The sequence below is a fragment of the Nicrophorus vespilloides genome, unplaced genomic scaffold (genome assembly GCF_001412225.1).
Source record: "Nicrophorus vespilloides isolate i.1.1-1 unplaced genomic scaffold, Nicve_v1.0, whole genome shotgun sequence".
NCBI lineage: Eukaryota > Metazoa > Arthropoda > Insecta > Coleoptera > Silphidae > Nicrophorus > Nicrophorus vespilloides.
In genome coordinates this window covers 413,937-437,091 of record NW_017100093.1, presented here as the reverse complement: position 1 = coordinate 437,091, position 23,155 = coordinate 413,937, and the positions used below count along the sequence as shown (strand labels likewise).

The 23,155-nt window shown below is 31.6% G+C and overlaps 5 protein-coding genes across 8 annotated transcripts; all 5 read right to left on the bottom strand.

Moving 5' to 3' along the window:
* Positions 1-38: 38 nt before the first annotated feature.
* On the bottom strand, positions 39-1,844 carry LOC108567661 (ras-related protein Rab-30). 2 transcript variants are annotated; one of them, XM_017928263.1, is made up of 5 exons: positions 1,566-1,844; positions 1,200-1,454; positions 934-1,117; positions 727-878; positions 39-659 (listed from the first exon to the last, which is right to left on the bottom strand). In XM_017928263.1, the coding sequence occupies exons 2-5, from the start codon at positions 1,368-1,370 to the stop codon at positions 555-557; spliced, it is 612 nt and encodes a 203-aa protein (XP_017783752.1). In that variant the 5' UTR covers positions 1,371-1,454; positions 1,566-1,844; the 3' UTR covers positions 39-554. The 2 variants fall into 2 exon arrangements, with proteins under 2 accessions (XP_017783752.1, XP_017783753.1); XM_017928264.1 differs by lacking the exon at positions 1,566-1,844 and adding an exon at positions 1,518-1,540.
* A 1,340-nt stretch (positions 1,845-3,184) lies between these two features.
* On the bottom strand, positions 3,185-10,818 carry LOC108567653. Of its 3 annotated transcripts, none has more exons than XM_017928248.1 (15): positions 10,608-10,818; positions 9,885-10,082; positions 8,993-9,118; positions 8,689-8,862; positions 8,399-8,626; positions 8,269-8,337; positions 7,488-8,190; positions 7,249-7,366; positions 6,942-7,192; positions 5,424-6,881; positions 5,002-5,365; positions 4,716-4,942; positions 4,377-4,609; positions 3,766-4,279; positions 3,185-3,691 (listed from the first exon to the last, which is right to left on the bottom strand). In XM_017928248.1, exons 2-15 carry the CDS (start codon positions 10,041-10,043, stop codon positions 3,303-3,305), a joined length of 5,013 nt encoding a protein of 1,670 aa, XP_017783737.1. In that variant the 5' UTR covers positions 10,044-10,082; positions 10,608-10,818; the 3' UTR covers positions 3,185-3,302. The 3 variants fall into 3 exon arrangements, with proteins under 3 accessions (XP_017783737.1, XP_017783738.1, XP_017783739.1); XM_017928249.1 differs by having other exon boundaries at positions 5,424-6,878; XM_017928250.1 differs by having other exon boundaries at positions 3,186-3,691; positions 7,249-7,324.
* A 2,503-nt stretch (positions 10,819-13,321) lies between these two features.
* On the bottom strand, positions 13,322-13,777 carry LOC108567635 (FUN14 domain-containing protein 1-like). The gene has a single exon (XM_017928229.1). The coding sequence runs from the start codon at positions 13,775-13,777 to the stop codon at positions 13,322-13,324; it is 456 nt and encodes a 151-aa protein (XP_017783718.1).
* Positions 13,778-14,981: 1,204 nt separating this feature from the next.
* LOC108567649 lies at positions 14,982-16,303 on the bottom strand. The gene is made up of 2 exons (XM_017928242.1): positions 16,230-16,303; positions 14,982-16,172 (listed from the first exon to the last, which is right to left on the bottom strand). Exons 1-2 carry the CDS (start codon positions 16,241-16,243, stop codon positions 15,725-15,727), a joined length of 462 nt encoding a protein of 153 aa, XP_017783731.1. The 5' UTR covers positions 16,244-16,303; the 3' UTR covers positions 14,982-15,724.
* Positions 16,304-18,612: 2,309 nt separating this feature from the next.
* Positions 18,613-23,153, bottom strand: LOC108567664 (probable phosphorylase b kinase regulatory subunit alpha). Its single transcript, XM_017928268.1, has 13 exons — positions 22,289-23,153; positions 22,045-22,233; positions 21,837-21,989; positions 21,395-21,782; positions 21,235-21,344; positions 21,026-21,173; positions 20,679-20,843; positions 20,455-20,625; positions 20,005-20,400; positions 19,528-19,947; positions 19,269-19,474; positions 18,959-19,216; positions 18,613-18,900 (listed from the first exon to the last, which is right to left on the bottom strand). Exons 1-13 carry the CDS (start codon positions 23,015-23,017, stop codon positions 18,673-18,675), a joined length of 3,561 nt encoding a protein of 1,186 aa, XP_017783757.1. The 5' UTR covers positions 23,018-23,153; the 3' UTR covers positions 18,613-18,672.
* Positions 23,154-23,155: the final 2 nt, after the last annotated feature.

Sequence of the window (23,155 nt, the reverse complement as noted above, 5' to 3'; positions counted from 1 at the left end):
TTTTATAAATATTTAAAAGAAATGAAAACAAACAGACATCAGTTTTAAAAAAAAACATTGTTAGTAATTATAACAAAAAAACACCTACACCTTTATTTCTGTGCAAAATTTAAGTACATCCTGTGCATTAAAATAGAATACCATCAATAAAATGCAACCTTCTCACCGAAATCTTGTTGTTTCAATTGCAAAATATTTGAATCTTAAATGGAATGTCTTTGAAAATCACAGCATTTATATCTCTTATAACATAACACGATTAATGAAAAGCTTTCAATACTTTAGATATATTTGATATACAATATATGGAGTATTTACTTGTACAACCGACAAAAAGAAACAATTAAGTACTAATTTAATTAAAGCAAATTTATTGCGTTTGGCAAATATTGCTAATGTGAGAGCGCGCAAATTAAATTGAATTAAATCAAAGTGAGAAATGAATAGTTCGGAAGCCACCTGAACCAAACATTGAATGTGGCAATAAAACCTGAGTATCAATCAATTACTGGAAGTGATGATTATAATAATATGATGATATTGATGATTGATATTTAGGCCAGTTTACTACAGCAATTACTGTCACTAATTGATGATGTTTTTCCCTCAATACGAGTTGTATTGCTGTCGTAGCGTAGTAAATCTTTACTTCGGGCCTGCTAATTGGACGAAATATAAAAAAATATTAAATATGCAAAGAAACTGAAAAAATAATTATTTAAGTACCTCCATTAAATCCTGGGCTATTTGCATGAACAACTTCTCCACATTCTCAGCTTCTTTTGCTGAAGTTTCTAAGAAATACATATTATGTTGTTGGGCAAAGTCTTCACCCACATGTCTAGGTATTTCTCTGTCCTCACGATCAATCTTATTACCTGAAATGCTAATTAGTTATATTCTAATAAGAACACCTAAGGATTTTGCACTAACCAACTAAAATACGCAATACTTTGCTACTGGCATATTCTTCAATTTCTCTAAGCCAATCTGGTAAACAGTCAAATGTTGGTTGGCAAGATATGTCATATACTAAAATTAATGCATGCGCTGATCTGTAATAACTTTGAGTTATAGATCGAAATCTCTCCTGTCCAGCAGTGTCCCATATTTGTAACTGCAAGTCACATTGTCAAATAAAATGAGTACAAAACAATTTCACAAGTGGATCAAATCAAAAACATATTGTGCAAGATTACCTTCACTCTTTCATTATCCACTTCAACTGTTTTTATCATAAAGTCTACCCCGATTGTTGCACCTTGGCCAGGTGGAAATAATCCTTGAGTGAAGCGTCTGACAAGACATGTCTTTCCAACACCTGCATTTCCAACCAGTACTACTTTGAAAAGGAACTTATAGTCCTCCATGTCCGAAATTCGTAAATTTTAACACTGATTTTCACTCAATATTATTAATAATACTAAAAATTACATTTTATGTAGTCACTGCGCCTAAAACACACAAACCATATTAAATGAGATACTGTAGGTACGAATAAAAAAAAAGAAAGCAACCAGAATACATAAAAATTACGTCACTATTTTCGCAACTTTCTTTTGCACCTGTGTAATTTCAATTCCTTAATGTAATCAGGATCAGCAATTCGAGTAATTGGAGTTAACTGCGATCTCTTTCTACGTTTTATTACAATTCATTCACTGTTACCGCGTTATTTCTATGATTACAACTATTTACTACTGTTACAATTGTTCCAAAGCAATGTCATTTTTGACTATGACGCTCCCTACGATTGTTTTTGTGCATTCAGGTGATTATGTTACACTATGTCAAACACGAAACTTAAGTAAACGCATTGAAGTTAGGCTTGTTCTGCGTTGGAAGACCATTCTATAAATTGGTCTAAACATATTGTTTTTTTATAAAATTCTATTAAGTAATGATAACAACAACAAATCATTATGTTTATTTATTCACTACTATAACATTAAGAAATGCAAAACAATAATTAACTCTATTATTATGCAATAGTTATGTTGAACGTAGGCAACTTAACTAACATAATATTTCAAACTATAAATTTAAGCTCAAACATATACGTAGTTTCGCAGTATTACTTTATTATGTTACTAATTTAATGGATTGATCCAGATATTATTGATGAATCGAAGTAATCAATTTCTAAATTTGCTCTTTATACTATTTATTAAAATTATTATTTTTATCTTTTCTATCATATTTAGTTGTTAAATGTCTGTGGCCTCAAACTGACTGAATACATTTATTTAGATTTAGATACCTTAATTTAAACCAAAGATTGTTGTGTCAAGATTGTTTAATTTGCAATGCATGTTCTAATAAAAATAAATTGGAAACTAATCAATATTTTATTAAAATATACAAAACAAGCTTTTGACGTTAGTTTTCCTTCCAATATTACAGAACTATTTAAAAAAATGGAATATTTAGTAATAATCTTATTTTGTATAAGTATAGAGTAGAACAATTAAATGAAATTTATGTTGAAGTTTTCCAAGACAGCTTAACCATGAGACAAGACTTTATAAGGCCTGTTGAATTGAATATAGCAGTTATGAAAAGTCAAGGATCTGAAAGTCCAGTTCTGACAATTTACTTTTGGATTTTATCTTTGAAGCAATACTTAATTAAATCAATTCATTTTAATAAGTAAAGACTTATAGATTTCCCAAGGAGCAACTTAAACGTAAAATAAAATTTAAATAATTTTATTTATTATTTGCTTCTCTAAACTTCAAAGCAGTAAGAATCGTGTCAATATTTTGCTATCAAATTTGTCGTAACTAATTACAACTGTTTTTATACAATTTAGTCTAATTAAAGATGAAAATACAGGTAGACCAGAAATTTTTTCGATAATTCAATTTGAAATCATACAATATTTCGGAATGTTTTACTTGAGAAATATCTAAAAAAAAACACAATTGATAATAAACATATTGTTTATAAATTATAATTGGTTTGAAGCAAATAAATAAATCAATAAATTTAAATTAATATATTTCATTTTATTTTGTAAGCCATCAATTAATATTACACAAGTCAATAAAGTGTACATAAAAAATCATACATTTTTTTGTTATATAAATTATATATATACAAATAAACTAACATATTTTATCAAGTTTTTTTATTAAAAAAATATAACAACTTACAACGCAATGATAATATTAATAATAAGGCAGCAAGTGGAAATTATATTGCTGCCAGCGTTTTGAATCTTCAATCGATCATATATATTACTTATATACATTTTTTTTTTACTATTTACAATATATATACTTTTTTTTATATAAAACAGATCACATAATAGAGCAAAGGCCAGTCAATTCCGAACCTTTTTTTACCATTGGCATTTTTTTCAACTCGATACCTTGTAGTGCGGGCTTCAGATGCAATTGCACAGGCTCTTCACCCGGTGGTAAAGGTTGGGTAGGATCAATGGGTTCTATATTATTATCAACATCAACAGATATATCTTTATTTTCTTTTGGGGCAATTACAGGTAATGGTTTCGAGATATTAATTTTTATTTTACCACTTATACCGCAACTTGGCGCAACCATCCCCGTATTTATATCAACATTACCATCAATTGCTGCTATTAAATCCGCTGGCCGTGTATCAGGTCGCTCCAAATCATCGACTTCAACGACTTCAGTTATGTGGCCAATATCTTCAAATGATTCGTCTATGAACGTGACAAATTAAAACAAATGGTTATATTTTTTTGGATACACTCATATTACTGTTAATACACTTTACCTGGTGTTACTGGCTCCTTTTTAATTTTAATTTCTCCCAATTTAAAATTCTCCACGTCCATAAAACCGTCATCTACTGGTTCTTGTTTCACAGTCACACCAGGAATCAAACAGCTATCATCTAATTGGCTGTCTTTGAATTCGTATTCATCTAAAATGATACGTTCTGGTTGCACTTCGTGTATTATCACATCATCGTCCTCATCATTTTCTGTCCTTTCTTCATTGTCATCAGTAATCATACTTTCAGGATTTTCGATAGCATTTTCAGTTGTTTCTGCTTCAGTCATCTCTTGATCATCCCCATCACTTTTTGGTGTATGTACACTTATAACGCTAATCTCACAATCATCTATTAAAATTTCTTGCACATCCTCATCCTTCGTCTCGTCCAAACCCACCTCCAATCCTGGTATAGAAGTTTTCGATTTGCTAATTCCTAATATTTCTGGTTCCTTTACCTCAGGGACAGTTGCATTCAACGTTTCGTCAAACGTCGTTTCAACTAATGATGCCTAAGAAGAAATAAAATTCACATTTATATTATGCAACATTCAGAAGTTATAAATATCACTAAACAGTTACACAATGCTAGCAAAAAATAAAACTTACCTGATAGTCTTCATAACAAAGGGGGTGATATGTTTGTTCATCAATCCTGATTGCCATTCGTAGATGCCACTCTTCTTTCTCTTCATTGTAAAATTGTTCAAACTTCTCTTGACAAACTTCACAATGAGCTTCAGGAATATTGGAATCTGCGGGAACGCTCGGTATTTCAATTTCTTCTTCGCCTTCGTCATTTGCACCATCTCCTTGTTCTTGGTTTTCAAAATAGCATTTTTCTAAACAATGTGTTTTTATTAATACAATTTTAAATTATACCTATATTTATTTATGAATGATACAAAAATTTATGCAATATGAGCAAAGAATAGTATGATCACTAACCTCGTTCTTCTAAATCCTCAATTTCTTCGTAATTATTCCAGTCGGAAATAGCGTAGTACCACCTTCTGCTAGTGGCTTTGCGTATACTTTTCTTCCCTTTTCTATTCTGCCTAAAGTGCCAGTCCAAATGTTGACTATAGAGAACACTATTTTCTGGAGGAAAACGCATACCACAGCTGCTACACTGCATTCCAGAATATAACGAGTATATGACTGCTGGCTGTTTGCTGTAAAAGACAATTAAAACTGTAAAATATATTCGATTGCTAGCCTATAAACGACTTACATTTTTAAAGTGTTTGGTTTTCCAAAATCAATAGGTTTGATTATTGGGGCCACATATTCTTTCTTAGGTTTGGGTTCTTGTTTTTCTACAGCAATTTCTGATTGTTGAGAAACAGTTTGTCCGGATTGTGTGTCATTTGGTAAATTGTTAGACGTCACAATGCCAGCACTAACTAGCTTTAGGAATAAATCATTTATATTCAACGACGGTGGCAGTGTAACGGATGGTGCCGATTCTGCTGGAAGCTTAACATCTGGTTCTTGAACTGCCATCTCAGTTGCATCCGTCTGATAAGTAGTTTGATTTGATGATGTTACTGATGTTGAAGCAGCAAATGCATTTGATAATAATGAATCTATATTACCTGTAAAGATAAAATAATATTTTAGTCAATGATGATTAAAGGTTTAATGAAAACTTACTAAATGTAGGTTGTTGAAGTAGATTGCTAATAACAGTATTTGGAGAACTAGAAGTTCTATCTGGTGAGTCATCACTAAAACGTGATTTCTTTTTAGTTGATGTAACGATCGGCAATAGTTTTGTAACTGTGTCTGCTATAACATCATTACTATCCTGGCTATTTTCATTATCACTAAGTATTGGCTTACAACCTTCCATATCCTTAATGAAAACATGTCCTGGTCTAAGGCCTTTCGGCAGCTTGGAAAACCGCACAAAATGCTTCTTTTCATTGACGGTAATGGGCTTAGGTAAGCCTCCAAACTCAACTTTAAACGCAACATCGTTGATTAACACAGTTTTTAATGCATCCGTAAACTTCAATGTATGCATCATATTGTCTATATTAAATTTTTGTGTGCGTGAATCTAAATAAATGGGAACGATGGTTTTGGCATCGATGATAAGGTTTATTTTCCCTGCTACCAAATCAGTTCTACGGACTGTGCCTATTTTAACTTGTGGTGGTGGTCCTTCAATTTTCACTACAGTCAGTTTACCATTTAAATCAATTGTCACACCGGGACCACCAAAAAAGCATTCGTAGCCATTGCCGTCAATGTAAATCTCACGAGTCGGTGCACCCAAACGAACTTTATAAGTAGATTCGCCAATATTCACTTCTTGATATTTTTCATTAAACGATAATGTGTAAGTCATATTATCATCAAATGTTACACGACGTGTACCAGCTTGAAATGAGATTTCGTATGGATCTTCCCACGTCATAAAAGCAATTGCGGTTTCGTCGTAAAAGATAATATCTCTAGGTTCACCATCAATATTAATACTCTTGGTATTGTCTTGATTGGCACAATTAACAACCATATCCAACGTTGAGGGAGATTGACTTCTTTGGTCTATTAAATCAGAAACTGGCATCATTTTCTCCTCATCGAATATATTTCCATGGAATGGTTGTCGCCATTGCGGGTTAGGATTTAAAGGCCGAATCCATGGTTCGATTCCAGGTCTTGGTACTCGAATAGGTCCTCTTGGTCCAGGGAATCCGCGCCTATTACCTCGCCAAGGTCCTCCAAGTCCAGAGCCCATTCCTCGTCTATTTCTACCTTCTTGATTGCGGAACTCTTCCCCTGAATGCACAGGCTGGTGTTTATTGACATTTCTTTGCTCGACAAATTCAGTATTTTCAACGTCCATTTCTTCGTCGCTCGTAGTGTTATTATTTTGGGATGGAGGTAAAGTTCCATCATTATTTTCATTGTCTTTCCGTTTGGCTTCCTTTAACTTTTGATTTTCAATTTGAGCTATGATTTTATTCATCAAAGCACTTTCTTGCGCTTTTGTCATATTTCCAGTCATAATACATTCTTCATCAGCTTGCGAAATTATTATTTTATTCAATGATTCATCCAATACCAGCTTTTCTTTATTATCTTGTTGCTTCTTCTGTTCTGCTATATAAATAATGTGTAATCATTTTCAGATCATTTTCGTAATAATAAAAATACACTTACCATGTAAATTAAACCTGGACTTGTTGAATTTATCAATATTAGTAGCGTTTGCCAATTTAGCTCTAACCAATTCTAATGCTGGTTTAGTAGCTAAATCGCACTTCGGTGAACTCTCGTTTCCGGCACTATCCTGTTTCGGCGAGGAACTGGAGATGATTGGCGGAGGTGGTGTCGGCGGTCTTTCCGTGCTCTTCGTTGATTTGCTGCTAACAGGGAATTGCCTCAAGTCAACATCTTCATTTCCAAATAATCTGCAACAAAATAATTGATGCACTATTTGAAAGATATTTAAACTATTTTAACTTACACGTCGAACATCTCCGTTTTGTTCTTCTTGAGAGTTGGCGGTTCTGGCGCATCCATCGACGTTCGTTTTTTACTTGCTGGAATTTGTCTCAAATCAATATCCACATTTTGTTCATCATCTAGAAGTTTTAAATTAGAAGAAAACAATAACGTTGAGGACGTATTTAGCAAGATTCTAATTTAGAAATACCCAGACTGAAGACGAAGTTACATATTCTGTTTAGTTTAAGATACACTTACTTGATTTCTCAATGATTTCATCGTGTAATCGTGACTGCTTCTCTGGAGGTCCGTTCATCCTCAAATCTACATCTCGCATCTCATCTAGATCGGGGCTGATGCGATTACGTCTCATGTAATTGCGATTCTTCAAACCCTTAATATCTTTAAATGTTCCACCATTTGAATCTTTATTCGGCGATATTTTTTCAGCTTTGCTGATAATCTTTCCTTTCTTGTCAGTACGAGATTGGCCTTTCTTGTATTTTATAGTCGGCGACTTTGATGAGGAGCGAACCAACGAAGTTTTTTTTGTGGGCGAGTCTAGAGAACTTGTGGAGCCAGAGCCAGAAGATGACGATTTAGAACTACGAGAGGATTTTGATTTGGGAGAAGTGGAACGCTTAGACTTTAATGGGATACGGGACAGAGTTTTAGCAGCTTTTTGGGGGGCTTCATCTTTATTATTTACAAAACGAGCATCGGTTCTTTCAACTCTGTTGCTCATTTTATTACTAACAATTTTATTATCTAGACTGTTTGTGGTATTAGATTTATTCTCTAATTGCACAATAGTATTTACAGTATTTTGCAGCCCAATCGTTGTTGGGCCAGGCACCTGTTGACGAAGTAAACGAGGATCTCGATTTGGTCGCGAACCTCCTATCAAAGAGCCACCTGACGTTTTTGGTACTCCAATATTTGTATTACTATTTATTATAGCCTACAAAAACGTAATGATTTAATATCATATTATGTTGAATAATAATAACAAAACAATTGTTAAATGAAAACAACTTACATTATTCTTTACTTCTATTGCCGGCTCTTCTTCCAATTGTTTCGCTACTTCTGGCTTTAACAATAAATTCTGAAAATATGCAATGAATTTTAGATTTGATCAAATTATCAAATTAAAAGTGGAGAATTACCTTGGCAGTAGCAGGTGCAATATCTTCACCTACTATTGTCGATTTTTTCAATTGTTCCTCTTTCATTTTAACTTGTGTCTGTAGCAGTTCTAATTCTAATTTCTTTTGTTGTAATTCCAACAACTGCTTCTGTTTGCTTAATATCTTTTGTTGCATTTCCAACGTTGTAGGATCGGTGGCAGTTGACACGATGTTGTTAATAGCCGGTTTCGGCGCTTCTTTAGTTGCCTGAAATATAAATGTATTAGATCATATTCAGTTGCTAAATTAGAAGATCTGAAACTGCTTACATTGGGTTTAAAAAATTTTGGATTAAAGTGTATGTTTGGTGGAGGAGCTGTGATTGGCCAAGCAGGATCCACTTGCTTTGTCTGAACATCTAATGCATACAATTTACTTTTTGGAAGTACGTCGTTCCAAGTTTGCCTCAACTTGTACATTTCTGTTCGCGTCTTCTCGTCGACCTAATAATTTAAAACATAATATTACACGTTTCGCACATAAAAATTAGTAACAATAAAGACACAATAATTCCTACGTCGATGTGTATCTTACAAAATTTCAAACACAATGATTTGGGTCCTTGTTACTTACTTGTTGAAATACACTGCAGAACAGTTGCACAATGTTATTGCAGAATGCAGGTGTGTAGGGTCCTCCAACGTTCTTGATTATACAATCGATAAGATACAGAACAGGCAATTTCACCTCAGTACGAACCTAATAAGACACAGATTAAGCACTTATCTTCAATGTATCCAATATCACACTTAAAAACTAAGTCACTGTTATACTTTCCATTTTTTTTGCATTACTTTCATAATGAAATGCAAAATAAATACTTTGCATCCTCTTCTATGTTGTCTCGTATATATAAAAAAAATCACGAAATCGCTCACTTCTCTAATTATAATTTTAAGCTCACTATTGAAAAATCCCGAATTAAATAAATCACTATTTAATAATTTACTTATATCTCACTTAATAAGTTGTCTTTGAACAGAACAAAAAAACTTCGTGATGATAAAGTAAAAGCGTAATTATGCAATCACTTGTTCAGAATTTTTTAATGTATACTTGTTGTTTTAAAATAATATTCAATATTTCTTTTAAGTCATTTCTAAACCTGATAACGAAATATCCGCGGTTTCGTGTTCTACTTTAAGCGAGGTATAAGAGTTATAAAACAACAAGCAAATGACCTTAAAATGATAAACGTTTAAAAAATAAGTAAAACGTTCATGCACTTTTAAAATATATAAATAAATAATTTCTATTTCCTTTGTATAATTTATTCACATATATCACAAGTTGTATCAAACGGGAATAAAATAATAAAGGTGAATAAGTTGAATGTGTTTATGTTAAAATTGCTTAAGAAAGTTGTATGCTTTTCTTTTATGGTATTATATAGTTGCTTTTTTTGTATATAATGGAAAAGTAAGCTAAAAAGGACCTAAACAAAATAAATTAAGTTGATAATAACCTTAGCCAGATGTTCTTCAATTGCTTCAACAATAACTTTAGCATGGGCCACATTCTCCTCCGCCAGCATAGTCAGCACACTGATTAGTGGCTTACTGTTACAGTTTAAATCCTGCAAAGTGGATGTGTACCCATCCTTGATCTCCTTGCTCGGTGCCATATCCTTGAAAGACAGTCACAGAAATGTCTTCTAAACTGACTGAAAACAAATGAGCAAAAACAAAATCATGAGCTGTGACAGTTTTTACAGATCACCAAAACTTTCTCAAAATCAATAATCATTGGTGAAAACGTTCCAAGTTTGACGTTTTTAGTTTTTTTTTTAATTAAACGGCTGTTAATATATATTATAAGGATAAATAATGTATAATTGCTAATTCTGTTATCAATGAAGTATCTTTTGATATCTGTAATTTTCATAACAAGTCATGGCAGAAAACTGGTTAATAAACAATACCGTTTTTTCTTTCAAGGCAACAAGTAAATATAGATTGTGGACATTGATCCATATGCTATTAGTAACATTTTCCGTGTTCTAAGATCATACATAAAGCATAATCGAGAAGTTTGTTCAATAACGCATTCATGCATCAGAGATCAAAGTTGACAAAGTTGACATTTAGAAATAGTCACAAGGCGCCACCAATCATCGCCTGATAACGAACGATACAATACATTGGATATATTTTCTACGTTATATATGTATGTAGCACGATGCTCTTACCTTACAGATGTGTGTTCATAGCTCCATTTCAACAGCGATTCTACTGTTGCAAATGCACTACACTTTAACACCGAAAGCACAAATGTATCACCAACCCGAATAACGATCACTGTGTGTTATTGATTTGATATTGTTCACAAACTAAACCACACTAAACAAAGCAAAATGGCGATCCGTCACTTCAAACAACTTATTCGGTAGAGATTTCTACTTGAAGTGAGCAGTGGAAGTGAGGAGCGTACTTTTTTTTTTCCAACGGATAACGTCAGATTGAGCATGCGCATTTTGCTCCAAAAGATCAACAATGTTGCCACGTTTATTTTAATCACAGCATACAAATAAAATCTACCTGCAAATATTGTCGTTCACAACAGATCGCAGTCATCGCAATACCAAGAATGGCAAGAAGTGGAGGGGACAGAGTGTGACTACACGTTATCTCAATGTCTCTTTTTGGTTTGCATGTATTGATTTTGGTTTTATTTTGGAAATACATCTCAATAATTTATAGACGTATTTATTTTATTATCCACTCTAGTGCCCTAGGTCCGAGAAAATGTTAGGTTAGGTGAAGTTGCCCTAAAGTTTTATGTTTAAAAATATATACAAACAATTTTGTTATATGGGTATTTTCATATCCAGTGGTCTAGGTCAAGTTTCTGTTAGAGTTTTTTTTTTTAAATAACATAAAAACAATTTGGTGATATGGATATTTCAGATATTAAACTACAAATTGTTGGAGGCAACGTCTAGTTAATTTCTTTATGGTTTGCGAAAAATGAATTTTTAATTGTGTGTTCAAAAATTATATTATTTTGTAGTATAATCTCTTTGTAGCTCAATACATCTAGTCCAACGTTTTTCTAATAATTCTATACCATGTTTATAATTATTTGTATTAAGGCTTGAATTGCTTCTTGACCATTAGCTCCATAAATTTAGCGAATATGTTGAATTTTCAAGCAATTCATACTTTAATTCGTTGATTTTTGCCATGGTTAAAACACATTTGTCAGCTGGCGTGTTGTCTTGGTGATTGATTTTTTTTTATTTTAACATATTTATTGATCAAACATTGACCAAAGGGCTAATTATTTTATTTTTCTGTAAACTCTGTCTTTTTTCACTAATTTTTCTATCCAATTGATACAACAGACTTGTATAATATTCTGAGTTGATTATTTTATTTTTCTCACGATAATCTATTAACAATGCTTTTGCAATTGTTAGCAAATGCGGCACCTATATTGCATATATCATGGACTTTTTGAAAGTTTTCTGCAGATGTTGCAGTTTTTGGAGGCAATTACGTGGGTCATTTTCAATGCTTGTACGTCCACCTTTAAAATAACCCACCATTTCCAGAAAATGTGCATACACGTTAACATAAAAAATCTATTGTTGATGTACTTAATATTGAAATATCAGGGAGGATATAGATTTAAGAAATACAACTACAAAACAATATGCAAGACAAAAATAATTTATAATTCGTTAAAATAATAATAAAATTTATTGCAACAAATCACCATACTACAAACTCAACAAAATAACATAATAAGAAAATAAAAATAAATTGACCATAGGTCTTTCTGGCCTTTAAAATAATTGTATAACATATTTCAAACACATTTTAACCTTAATATTCAAGTGTATCATATTTATGTTTATTATATTTAACTTTTACCTATATACTTTGGAAAATGCATACTTTTACCGATAAAAGTAGATACATGAAGCTGATCTCAGATTTAAACTCACTTTTACCGTAACATATACAAAATACATATACATACAAAAAAGACTATTATAATATAAATAAAAAAGGAACAAATATAAAAAAAATACATTTTGTAAAATATTTTTAATTTAGTTCAATTTATCTATTTCATACTAACATATATAAGATATCAAATAGGAGCTCTTAAGGCAATAAATATAAGTAATACAATAAACTAATTACCATATTTAATTACCGTAGATACCAAGATTATCACGTTTTAACGAAAAAATAAATATATCTAAAAAACAACATTCAATGAAAACATGCTAATAGTTTCTGCCGAACAAGTCAAAGGATTAGTTATTCTTTAATCACTATTTTGAATTGAGCAGTGAAAATGCTGATAATACAATCTACAAACCGTTTTGTAGAAGTATACAAGTATGTATGTACATTATTATTTTGTACCTGCAAGAGTACTCAAACGAAAACAGTTATTATCACTGACATGAAATAGACGATTACATGATTAATGCGAAACAAACAATAATGACACGAATCATTGCAATATGTAACGTTCGTTATGAATACAACCTTACATTTTTTGCAGTGAAATTTAGAAACACTAGTGAAATTTGGAAACCTACTTAAAATTTATCAGTATTTCTGACTTGGTTCACTATCGAATGATAAACATAATATATTCTGCAAATTAAAATTCATTAACTTGATAAATAATTACTTTTTGCCCTTGATGTGTTTCTCTGGTTGTAATTTAACATTATTTACAATATTTCATTTCTAAAACACTTCTAACTTTATTAACACTAATATTCTTATACAGATAAGATATTTTAATAAGTGAAACTAAATATATATTGAAAAATTCTCCAATAAAAATGTTTTAAAAAAATAATTACTTTTATTAATAAAGGAAAATGTAATTTATTCGTTGAATTATAAAATTATATACAATGCATACAACTGGATCTTATGAGCATCCAACGGCTATGAAAAATCCACCGGCAAAACTACTTGTGAAAGATACATTCGTCTTTGTAAAATGCAGTAATCTGGTCATAAACTTTGAGTTTTTTTTTTGCAGAGTACCTTCAGCATTGCCAATAAATTTGTCCAATTTGTTGTTAATTCTATTCCAGTTAATTTTAATGAAATTCGACTCTTTCGCCAACTGCATCAATAAAATTCCTCCGCCGATGACCAAAGCAACTATTTTACCAATTTTCATCGATATAAAACCGATCATCATGCCCGACGATGATCCTACCAAAAGTTGATTGGATGGTGATGATTCGCCAACGTGCTTAGCTATTTTATCAATGATCGATTCATCCTTGCGACTCATTTCTTCACAATTCTTGAGTTTCTTCGTAGTTGGATTGGACAAAACGTAATTTTTGACAGTTTTTTCTCCAGCTGTTGACATCATTTGTTTCATAGAAAATAATTTAAAAAAAGACGAACATCGTCATTAAAATGAAACTAGTAGAAAGGAGAGGAATTGCTTGACGGGTTAATGCTTTTTGATCGATAGTTACTTTGCACAGAACACTCGTAACAAATTTTAAAAATAATTTTGTTATTTTTGACACTTTCAATTTTGTTTACTGTAATCAACAATAATGTATTGAAATAAAAATATGCATTCCTGTTTCAGAAAATCAATGCTCATTTTAAAATGATATATATATTATCATTTTAATAATAAGTTCACTTTCCTGTAAACAGGAAATGAGTTTGAACCACAAGCCTGATGAGGTTAACATAATTATACGTACTTATATAATTCAATGCGTTTTTTTTGTGTAATCATTTGTATATTTAAGTTGAAAGTTCAAAATAATAAGTGATTAAAACCTTTTTTGCATATCTCATAAGCGCAATCTAATAACGATTGCAATTATTTTATCTTTTTATTTGTGAATAATACTATATATATTATTCGTGTTTAATACGAATTCCTCGTAGGTGATCTGCGATTCCTTGTGTCCGATGCATCCAATCTGAAAAGTATACATTTATTAATTATGATTCAATTATATCAATTCAATCAGTAGATTAATTACCTCTCAGTCCATAAACTTCTTCCTTATTAATATTGTTGATGATAGTTTCAGCGCAAGTATTTAGTCATAGATTTAATATGCTTTCTTGCTTATTCTAATAAATTTTGTTGCAACTTATCTTCTTTATCAATAATTTCACTTACATTCGTAAATACCTCTTAATTTCTAAAACTTCTTCCTGTAAATTATTGATGAAATCGTCTGTGTGTGCGAATTTATTAAATTTGCAAACAATTTTCTCGCTCAAATATTGTTTCAGCTATTTATGGAGATCATTTCTCTTTGGTATAACGTAAGATGTGAATAAGATGTGGGAGCAGAAGAACTCCGAGCATTATGTTCTAAAATATTTTATATTTTTCGCCTCCAATTCAAGGATTGATAATACTTCCCTTGCGTAGATATTTGTATTGCAAATATCACAATTATTTTTAACAACAAATTTTTCTATTTTCTTTAAAATATCTACAGACAGATTGGAAAAAAATATACTGTCGAGAGGTTCATTATTAATATATTTAATAGGCAATTATTGCATACATTTAAAAATAGATTTAAGTTTCCAATTACATATTCACAACAATCTGTCTTGAAATTTGTGCCTGCTGCATTACGTTATTAATTAATAACGTTGAAAATCTATTTATAAATGAAACACATGAAGGCGTGCTGTTTGGACCTTCCATTTACCTCAATTGGCTAAAAGAATTTTCAAGAGGATCGATTTGATTGGCAAATATTTTATATTTATTTTTTGCAACAGTGTGGAATATAGGTTAATAAAACCATTTAAAGTTGCTAAAAAAATTCGTACGACTGGTAATTACTTCATTTCTCTGATTAACAAATTTCATGCTTCTTACAACCTCATACCATAATTGCAAATGATTTAACACATTTTTTTTACATCAATTCCATTAATTTTGACTATCCCAAAATTTAAACTATCAAACACTTAATTTAAATAATTGCACAGCCCTTTGATTCCGATGTAATTCTATCATAATTTCCATAATAGCACCTATTGAATGCCTAAACTCTTGTATAGCTTTTGAGACCTTCATCTTGGGAATTTTGGTAATGATAATTTAATATTTGATAGGTATCTGTAGCATTTTCTACTCTGTTTAAATATTCCAAGTACAAATACTTTGTCGTCCCAATTATAAAATTCTCCCTTTTTCTTGCTATCAGCATTACAAATTTGTTTTTTTTTTAAATTTTGATCATTCATATTTAATTTTTACATTGTCGTAATTCTTTACATTGCTTTTTATATTTTTTTTTTATTTAATTTTTCTAAATAGCTAACTTTTTTTTGTAATTGCCTTCTGTCCTTCCCAATTAACACTCACTTTCTCTTCCACATCTTCTATATGGGAATCCAATTGGTTAACAATACTCATCGCCTCACAGTAGTATTGATCCGAATTAATAAGATTATTACCAACATTGCTGCAACTAGCAGCAACAACATTACTTTCTTCATTCTCCATTTCCATAACATTTTCCGTTAAAAATGGTATGTCGTGTTTCAAAAAGGTAACTCTGTCTCTGTAGGTTTCTTTAAAATGGAGGTTGCATACCCTTTTATTTTTTTTAATGTACTTGTAATCCTTGTTCAGTATTGAAGGGTTGCGTGTTGCAATTTTCCACTGTTCAAATTGGGGAAAACCGATGGGAGGAAATCTTCGTAGCATTATACCGTCACCCTGCTTTGTAGAACATCCTATGACGCAACAGATTTTGACCATTCTAATATAAACGTAAATTAATAGTATAATTAATATTATATCTACTAATATTACTTACTTGCTACTGTTCATCTACAATCTTCTTGAGGTAGAAAATTGGTGTAAATCTTTAACTTGGTATGTCGAAATAGGTCGAAATCTTTTTCGAAATCGAAGTTTTTTTTCAATTGTGAACAAAAAATTAAAAAAACACTACCACCAGCACTGGTAGTTTTTTTATCGCATAATAAAAATTTGAAAAATTGTCGAATGATACCGAATTTAGACGAAAATTCTTCTTCTCTCTTTCCAGAGTCATATGTCGTATACTAACCGTTTGTGATTAAAACGAAGAGTCTAGAACAGACGCATCAATTGAGATATCCTTGCTGAAAATTTTCCAATGACACATGTATTTTTGAAATATTTATAAACTTAAAAAGTCGATGTGTAATAGTAAAAAATAAATATGATTTCTGTTCCAATCTTGTTTTTCCGTAGTTTTCACACGCTCGATATAGACTCTAAAAGGTTATCGGTATGATGTAGACCAGTGATTCTCAAAGTGTGGGTCGCAGACCAAAATGTTTGAGAACCACGGATGTAGACAAAGCCAGAAGTTAAGAAACTAAAATATTGAAATATGTACTAATCAGAACTTAGATAATAGATTAATAATAAGTCATAAAACCATATAATTCATAATATTAGTGTGATTATTATTTTGGTCTATTGTTCTACATTCTTTTCCTCCTGCTTCTTCCCTCTTGGAAGAGCCTATGATACGTATTGTTCTACTTCATTTTTGTCAATCTGACAGGAGTGGTGGCAATTGCAAGCCAGACAACCGAAATCCCGTCTATCGAAATCCCGAGTGTATCAAAATCCCAACTATATCGAAATCTCAACTATGTCAAAATCCCGACTATATCGAAATCCCGACAAACTATAACTTAATAAGATTATTAATTGTTGTTATTTATTGTTAATAACATAAACTAATTTTATTATAGAATATTTCTTAATCTTAAGTTTTACAATGAATAAGTCAACGAAAAATAAAATACAATAATAATTAATATTATTTATTGTTATTTAGAATAAATAAAAACAATCAATAATCGGGCAATAGAGACATCGACCTAGGTCTTAAAAATATTTTTTTCAGTATCCGTCGTACCTTTTAAAATATAGTAGAATAATTTAAAAATGTTATTGTAGAAATTTTTATAATAAAAGACACTGTCGGGATTTCGATTGTCGGGATTATGGTAGTCGGGATTTCGATATATTTGGGATTTCGATACAGTCTGGATTATGGTAGTCGGGATTTCGATATATATTCGGAATTTCAATACACTCGGGATTTCGAACGTCGGGCTTTCAAAAGACGGTCTTTCGGTTGTCGGGCTTGCGATATAGATCCGAGTAGGAGCATGTGCACAATAAATGTATGTTTATTATTATCCATGTCATTTCATGTTATTGTGTTTTGCATAACAGGACTATTGATTCATTTTACGTCTTTAATAGTTTATTACTTTTTAACTGAATTAATATTTTCTTTAATAAACATAATAAATTAAACTTAAATACAATCAAAATTGCAATATACAGTTTCACCATTAATTGGGGAAGTTTAACGAAAATCGTATTATTTTCAAATCCTAATAACAACATTCAATGTTTTCAATAAAGTTAATTTAACTGTGTTATCTTATCAGTAGTATCCACGTTCGTAATCATAACCACAGTTATTTGCTAAAAAAAATAAATAATATTTGTCACTAGAATATACTTAATTAATTTATCTTTAAAATATTAATCTTTAATAACAGTTTAAAGATAATTATCAACTTTGTAAATGTACTGTATTATTTTATGAACTGTTACTAATTAATGTTAATAATTACAATACATAGTTAATTGTTTACAATATAAAATGAGAAAATTCTATTCATCAAATGTATCGTAGATGATTATTTTATGCTTGTGATGATAATATAGATATTTTGCTTATTAAACAAAAGTAAATGGTGTAATTATAGTGACTTTGTCATTAGTCACTATAATTCCACATCATATAATATTAAAATTCATTATTATATTCAGATTGAAGTCGTTACAAAATATATTTTGTTTATAGCGAAACAATGTTAGTTACGTATAAATAATGTTAACTTTATTAGATTCAAAAAAATAATTTAAGTTGTAGCCAATGTAACTTCACTGAACTAGAACGACGATAATCATTGCATAAAAATAATTGCATATACAATGCGCAATAGATGATGAAATATCATATAGACGAATATACATTGAAAGCAATTCGTAATATATATTATCATATTTTCTTCTTATGCATACACTTTCAAACGTGAAGTTTGAGTTAAATCGATTAGAAATAAAACACAAGAAATGCATATACTTTAAAGTATTTAATGAACTTAAAATCAAATTAAACAATTATTATTGTTGACAAATCGAGTCTATTACTAATATATACAACAAATATTCATTGTTTAGCTAATGGGACAATCTGCTTCTTCACATTTAGGCATATTATCTAAAATGATTGCAATTGCCCTAGCCATATATGTCATTGTTCCAAAACAACCACTTGGAGCGCTATCATAAAAATGTTGACAAATGTAAGCTGCACCTCCACATAACAAACCACCCATTCCAGTTGTCTCTTTATCTTCCTTATTCTTTGCACAGCAAAGAGTCGCATCTCCGTTACAATTGACCTACAAATAATTTATATTAAACTTAAACATATAGCGAACCATTCCGTCTAAGTAATACCTGATCACTTAAGAATAGTCCATTTGCATTGTGTACTAGCTGCTCGACTTGGATAATTCTACCCAAATTCGGCGTAACGTTATGTTCAGAAACTAGTGTTAGCACCATTAAAGCTTCCACAATTAACTGTCTGTATTCTGGATGTGGAATGGTGTTCAACACTGTTTCAACGGCTAAAGCAAATTTCAATTCTCCAGGTGTCATTTCTTCGGTCAAAGATCTCGGGAGAACTTTATCGGCGATATGAATACCTTGACACTAAATAAAATTGTTGTTTTTTAAGTTATAAAATAAAGTCATATTTTTTTACCTTCTCCAGTAAACCCCAAACTCGCGGATAAAAATCTATCGGTACCCTATTCAACGCTCCATCTAACCTACGCCTTCTCAGCCACTGACCTTGCTTATCGGTTTCTACAGTTTCTTCATTACTGTTTTCAGGTCCCAAACCAATATGGATTTTCTTGCTTATTTTACTAGATTTACTACTAACAATTGAAAAATTCCCTCGTCCAACTGGAAATTAACATTTTAAATAAATGTATTTCTATTTCATTTACCTGACTTACCGCTGCTGATAACAAACTCTTTACCGCTAATTATGTGGTGCAGTAAATTCTTCATTTCGAAAGGACTTAGATTCAGAAGATGTTCTGTAGCGTCTTCCCCATCGCATTTTAGGGTGCGTGAAAGTTCTGTGGCCATAACTTGAATAATTAATCCTACTCTTAGTCGTAACATTTCACAAAATAACTGAGGTTCCGTTCTAATAAACATTGCCAAATATAGTAAAAGCTCTTGGGTTAGCATAGCAGTACTATCGTCTTCACCATACGATTCATGAATGCATAAACGCAACTCAGTTTCCGGTAATGGAGCCGTTATTGTGTGCTCGTTATTAGGTGGCATCCCAATGGTGATTTGCTTCTGACGTACCAGCAAATCAGTAACTGCCTTAGCAAGATCTTCGACGCGTTTACCCAACATACCTTAAAGAAAATCGAATCAACGAAATGAATATGGTTGAAATTTATATATTTAATTACCAGCAGTATGCCTTACCAATCCCCATAACTTTTGTTGACAAGCTTTTTCATATAATCCTTTTAGTAAGTCTCTCACACAGACAACTTTCCCAAATTCCAACATTCCGGTATTATAATCTAAGCCTTTGGAATCTACCAAATATTGTAAAATGTCACCTTGCTCATCCAAAGATTCCGATTCACGTAACATTGCAAATAATTCCTCGACTTCTGTATCCGCATATTGGGTTTCCGATTGAGTTCTGTGTCTTGTTCCAATACCAGCAATTACAATAGAAGGTATATCCTTTGGTTGGTCATGACATGAATTTACTTCTGGCGAAGGAGATCTAGTGTGAATGCCTGATTGACTGCCACAAGCCAAGGTAGATCTTTGATCAATACCAAGTTTTTCAACTAAACATATCATGTAATAACTATTTTAATTTCGTATAATAATATAATACATACCATCACCAATATTAATTGATCTCGTTCGTTTGATTAAACCTTTTACAGACATTCGTCTTCTCATATTTCTTCCCCTTCTGACTGAATGATTTACCATTAAGAGTGACGCTTTGTTTGAAAAACATTTCATCAGATGTTCTTCCAAATATTGCTGCACTTCCGGATTCAACTCTATAATTGTATAAGGATTATATAAACTATAGTTTTATAAATACAATTCTTACTATCCGGCATTCCCTCTTCGTGGCAACCCAGAAAACTTAAGTTTGTTAAACAACTAGTGCTAAGAAAATCGCTAAAATGTCCCAATGTTACTCGTGTGCCGTTTATATAACCGGACTTTAATTTCTTCATAGTCGTTATCATAGCCAACGGAATTTTTCCTTGATCTGAAAGTAATTAATAAATTAATATAAAGTTTTTCATGTATATAATATTTTGAGTTAGAACTATAAAGAAATAAAAATGTTAGTAAATATAGATATTCTATATAGATACAAAGGAAGATAGGCATACAACAAATTAATAGGCATTATTTTAGTAGGAAGAATTTTTAAATGATAATAATCACCTAAATGTAAACTTCTTACAGGAATTGTGACCAGAGGCCGTCCTAACATATTTTGCCAACTTGATTTTAAGAAATTGAGTTCACTCTTGAAAATATCTATCATCAGTTCGTAATCTGAAGCGATGTAATTGCGCGACATGTCGCTAAACTAAATCGAAATTAATAAAATAAATCAAAATTAACTGAATCAAGTGAATTATTTTAGTAACCTGTGGAGTAAAGGCAAATATCCGGTCTCCCATTGAATATAATTTGCTGGTACTTAATATTCCCACGTCACGAGATTTTCTTCCACTCAAACCTAACTTTTTGTTTCTTCCTAAAAAGGTAATTTGATTTTTGATGCTTCGTCATTTATAGAATACATACCTAAGTATGTGTAAAGATGGGATAACAGCCTTGCTGGTTGTACTTCAATTGGTGCAACTTCTGCTATTGTTTGTACGTATATATCGTGCTCTAACAATTTCTTTCTTATTTCATTATCTTCTGCTAGAATGACAACCTGTACAACCACATCAGGTTTTTTCTCAGCACACAATCTCCTATTTAATGGATCTAATTCACCAGCCGCGAGGTAACCCTCTTGTAGAAGTTTACCGACAATGTAAAGGGATTGTGCCCAAAGGAACGGTGATTGACCTAAAGCAACTCGCGTTTGGCTTCCTGGATCTTTGTATTCCTCATCCACTAATTGTGGCGGAACTGCATACAATTCAGGAACTAATTTAATACCGTCTTCAGTTTTAATCATAATCTAAAAATCACAAACCAATCATTACAGTAGTGAATAAAAATCGCGATATATTACCTCCTCTAACATATCTGTATATACTGAGGCAAGTTCTTTCTTTCCTTGGAAACAGTAGTCTAATATTAAATAACAGAAAAATAACGGCCATTCGCATTCAATACTGTCGAAAACTCTAAGCTCCCATGGCTCGTAATATAATCTGTTAGGATCCTGTAAATAATAATTTGAATATTGCAATCTAGTTGATACAACATATTGTAAATACTTCTTTAGGTGTCCTATATCCATCTCTTAAGAATCTTTTGCATCCATAATGGCCTTGTAATTTCTTAAGTATATTTCCTCTAGTAAGATTGATTAAAACAGGATCATCCACAGCAAATGCAGGAAATCCAATAACTGATAAAATTCCACTATCAGTTTCTTTTGAGCTGGATTCTCTTGGTAACATAGACTTAACAGGAAAATAATAAATAAAGAACAAACAATACTGCATTGTGAATAATTACTTGTAGGACTGCTTGACATTTTTGGGCTTCATCTGCAAGGACATGAATAATACTGTATGGTCCACCACGAGCTCCAAACAAGTCCAATTCATTCATAGCTTCAAGTGCAGCTTTTGCCATGCCAATGCTGCTGGCATTTAGTTCTGGCAAGCCATGATTGGTTTTATCACCTCTCTCCCATATCCCATAATCTGGAGTGCAATAAGCACTTTCAATGTAAAACACTAAATTCTGTACAAATGAAACCTCATCCAAGTTAAAAATTATTTGAAGTCCAGATGCAGTCATCTGAGCTAAGATAAGTAAATAAAGACTAATAGCATCAATCTGCAAATGTCCCCAATCCATATCACTAACTACAGTTTGACCAGTTACAGAAGAGTACTTGGCGTGCAGTGAGTCTGAAGAATTTTGAGTCATTTTAAACTTTTCCACTTTATCCTTTTGCCTCATCATGCACATCAAAAGGCCCCTCATTAATTTAACACATGACTGTTCTAACTCATACGTTTTAGCCCTGTCTTCATCCTGATCTGCCATCTTCTTGTAAGACATTGATAGGCCCCAAACTGCTAATATGCAATACACATTGTTTCTGATCCAAGCATGGTCATTCTCTTCACTTAAGGGAAACAGTCCCGTTACTGGATTTTGATGTTTCATTATAACTCGATAAACTATCCTCTGATAGTGGTCCAAACGAACCCCAGAATTGCTTCTGCTTCTCATCTTAATATTAGTTACAATGACACTTGAATGACAAAATTACTTCTTGGATTATTTTTTCACTTCAGTTAGGTTACCAATTGTAAAATGTTTACATTTGTATTCTGTTCAACCATTATATTATGTAATAATGCTTTCGAA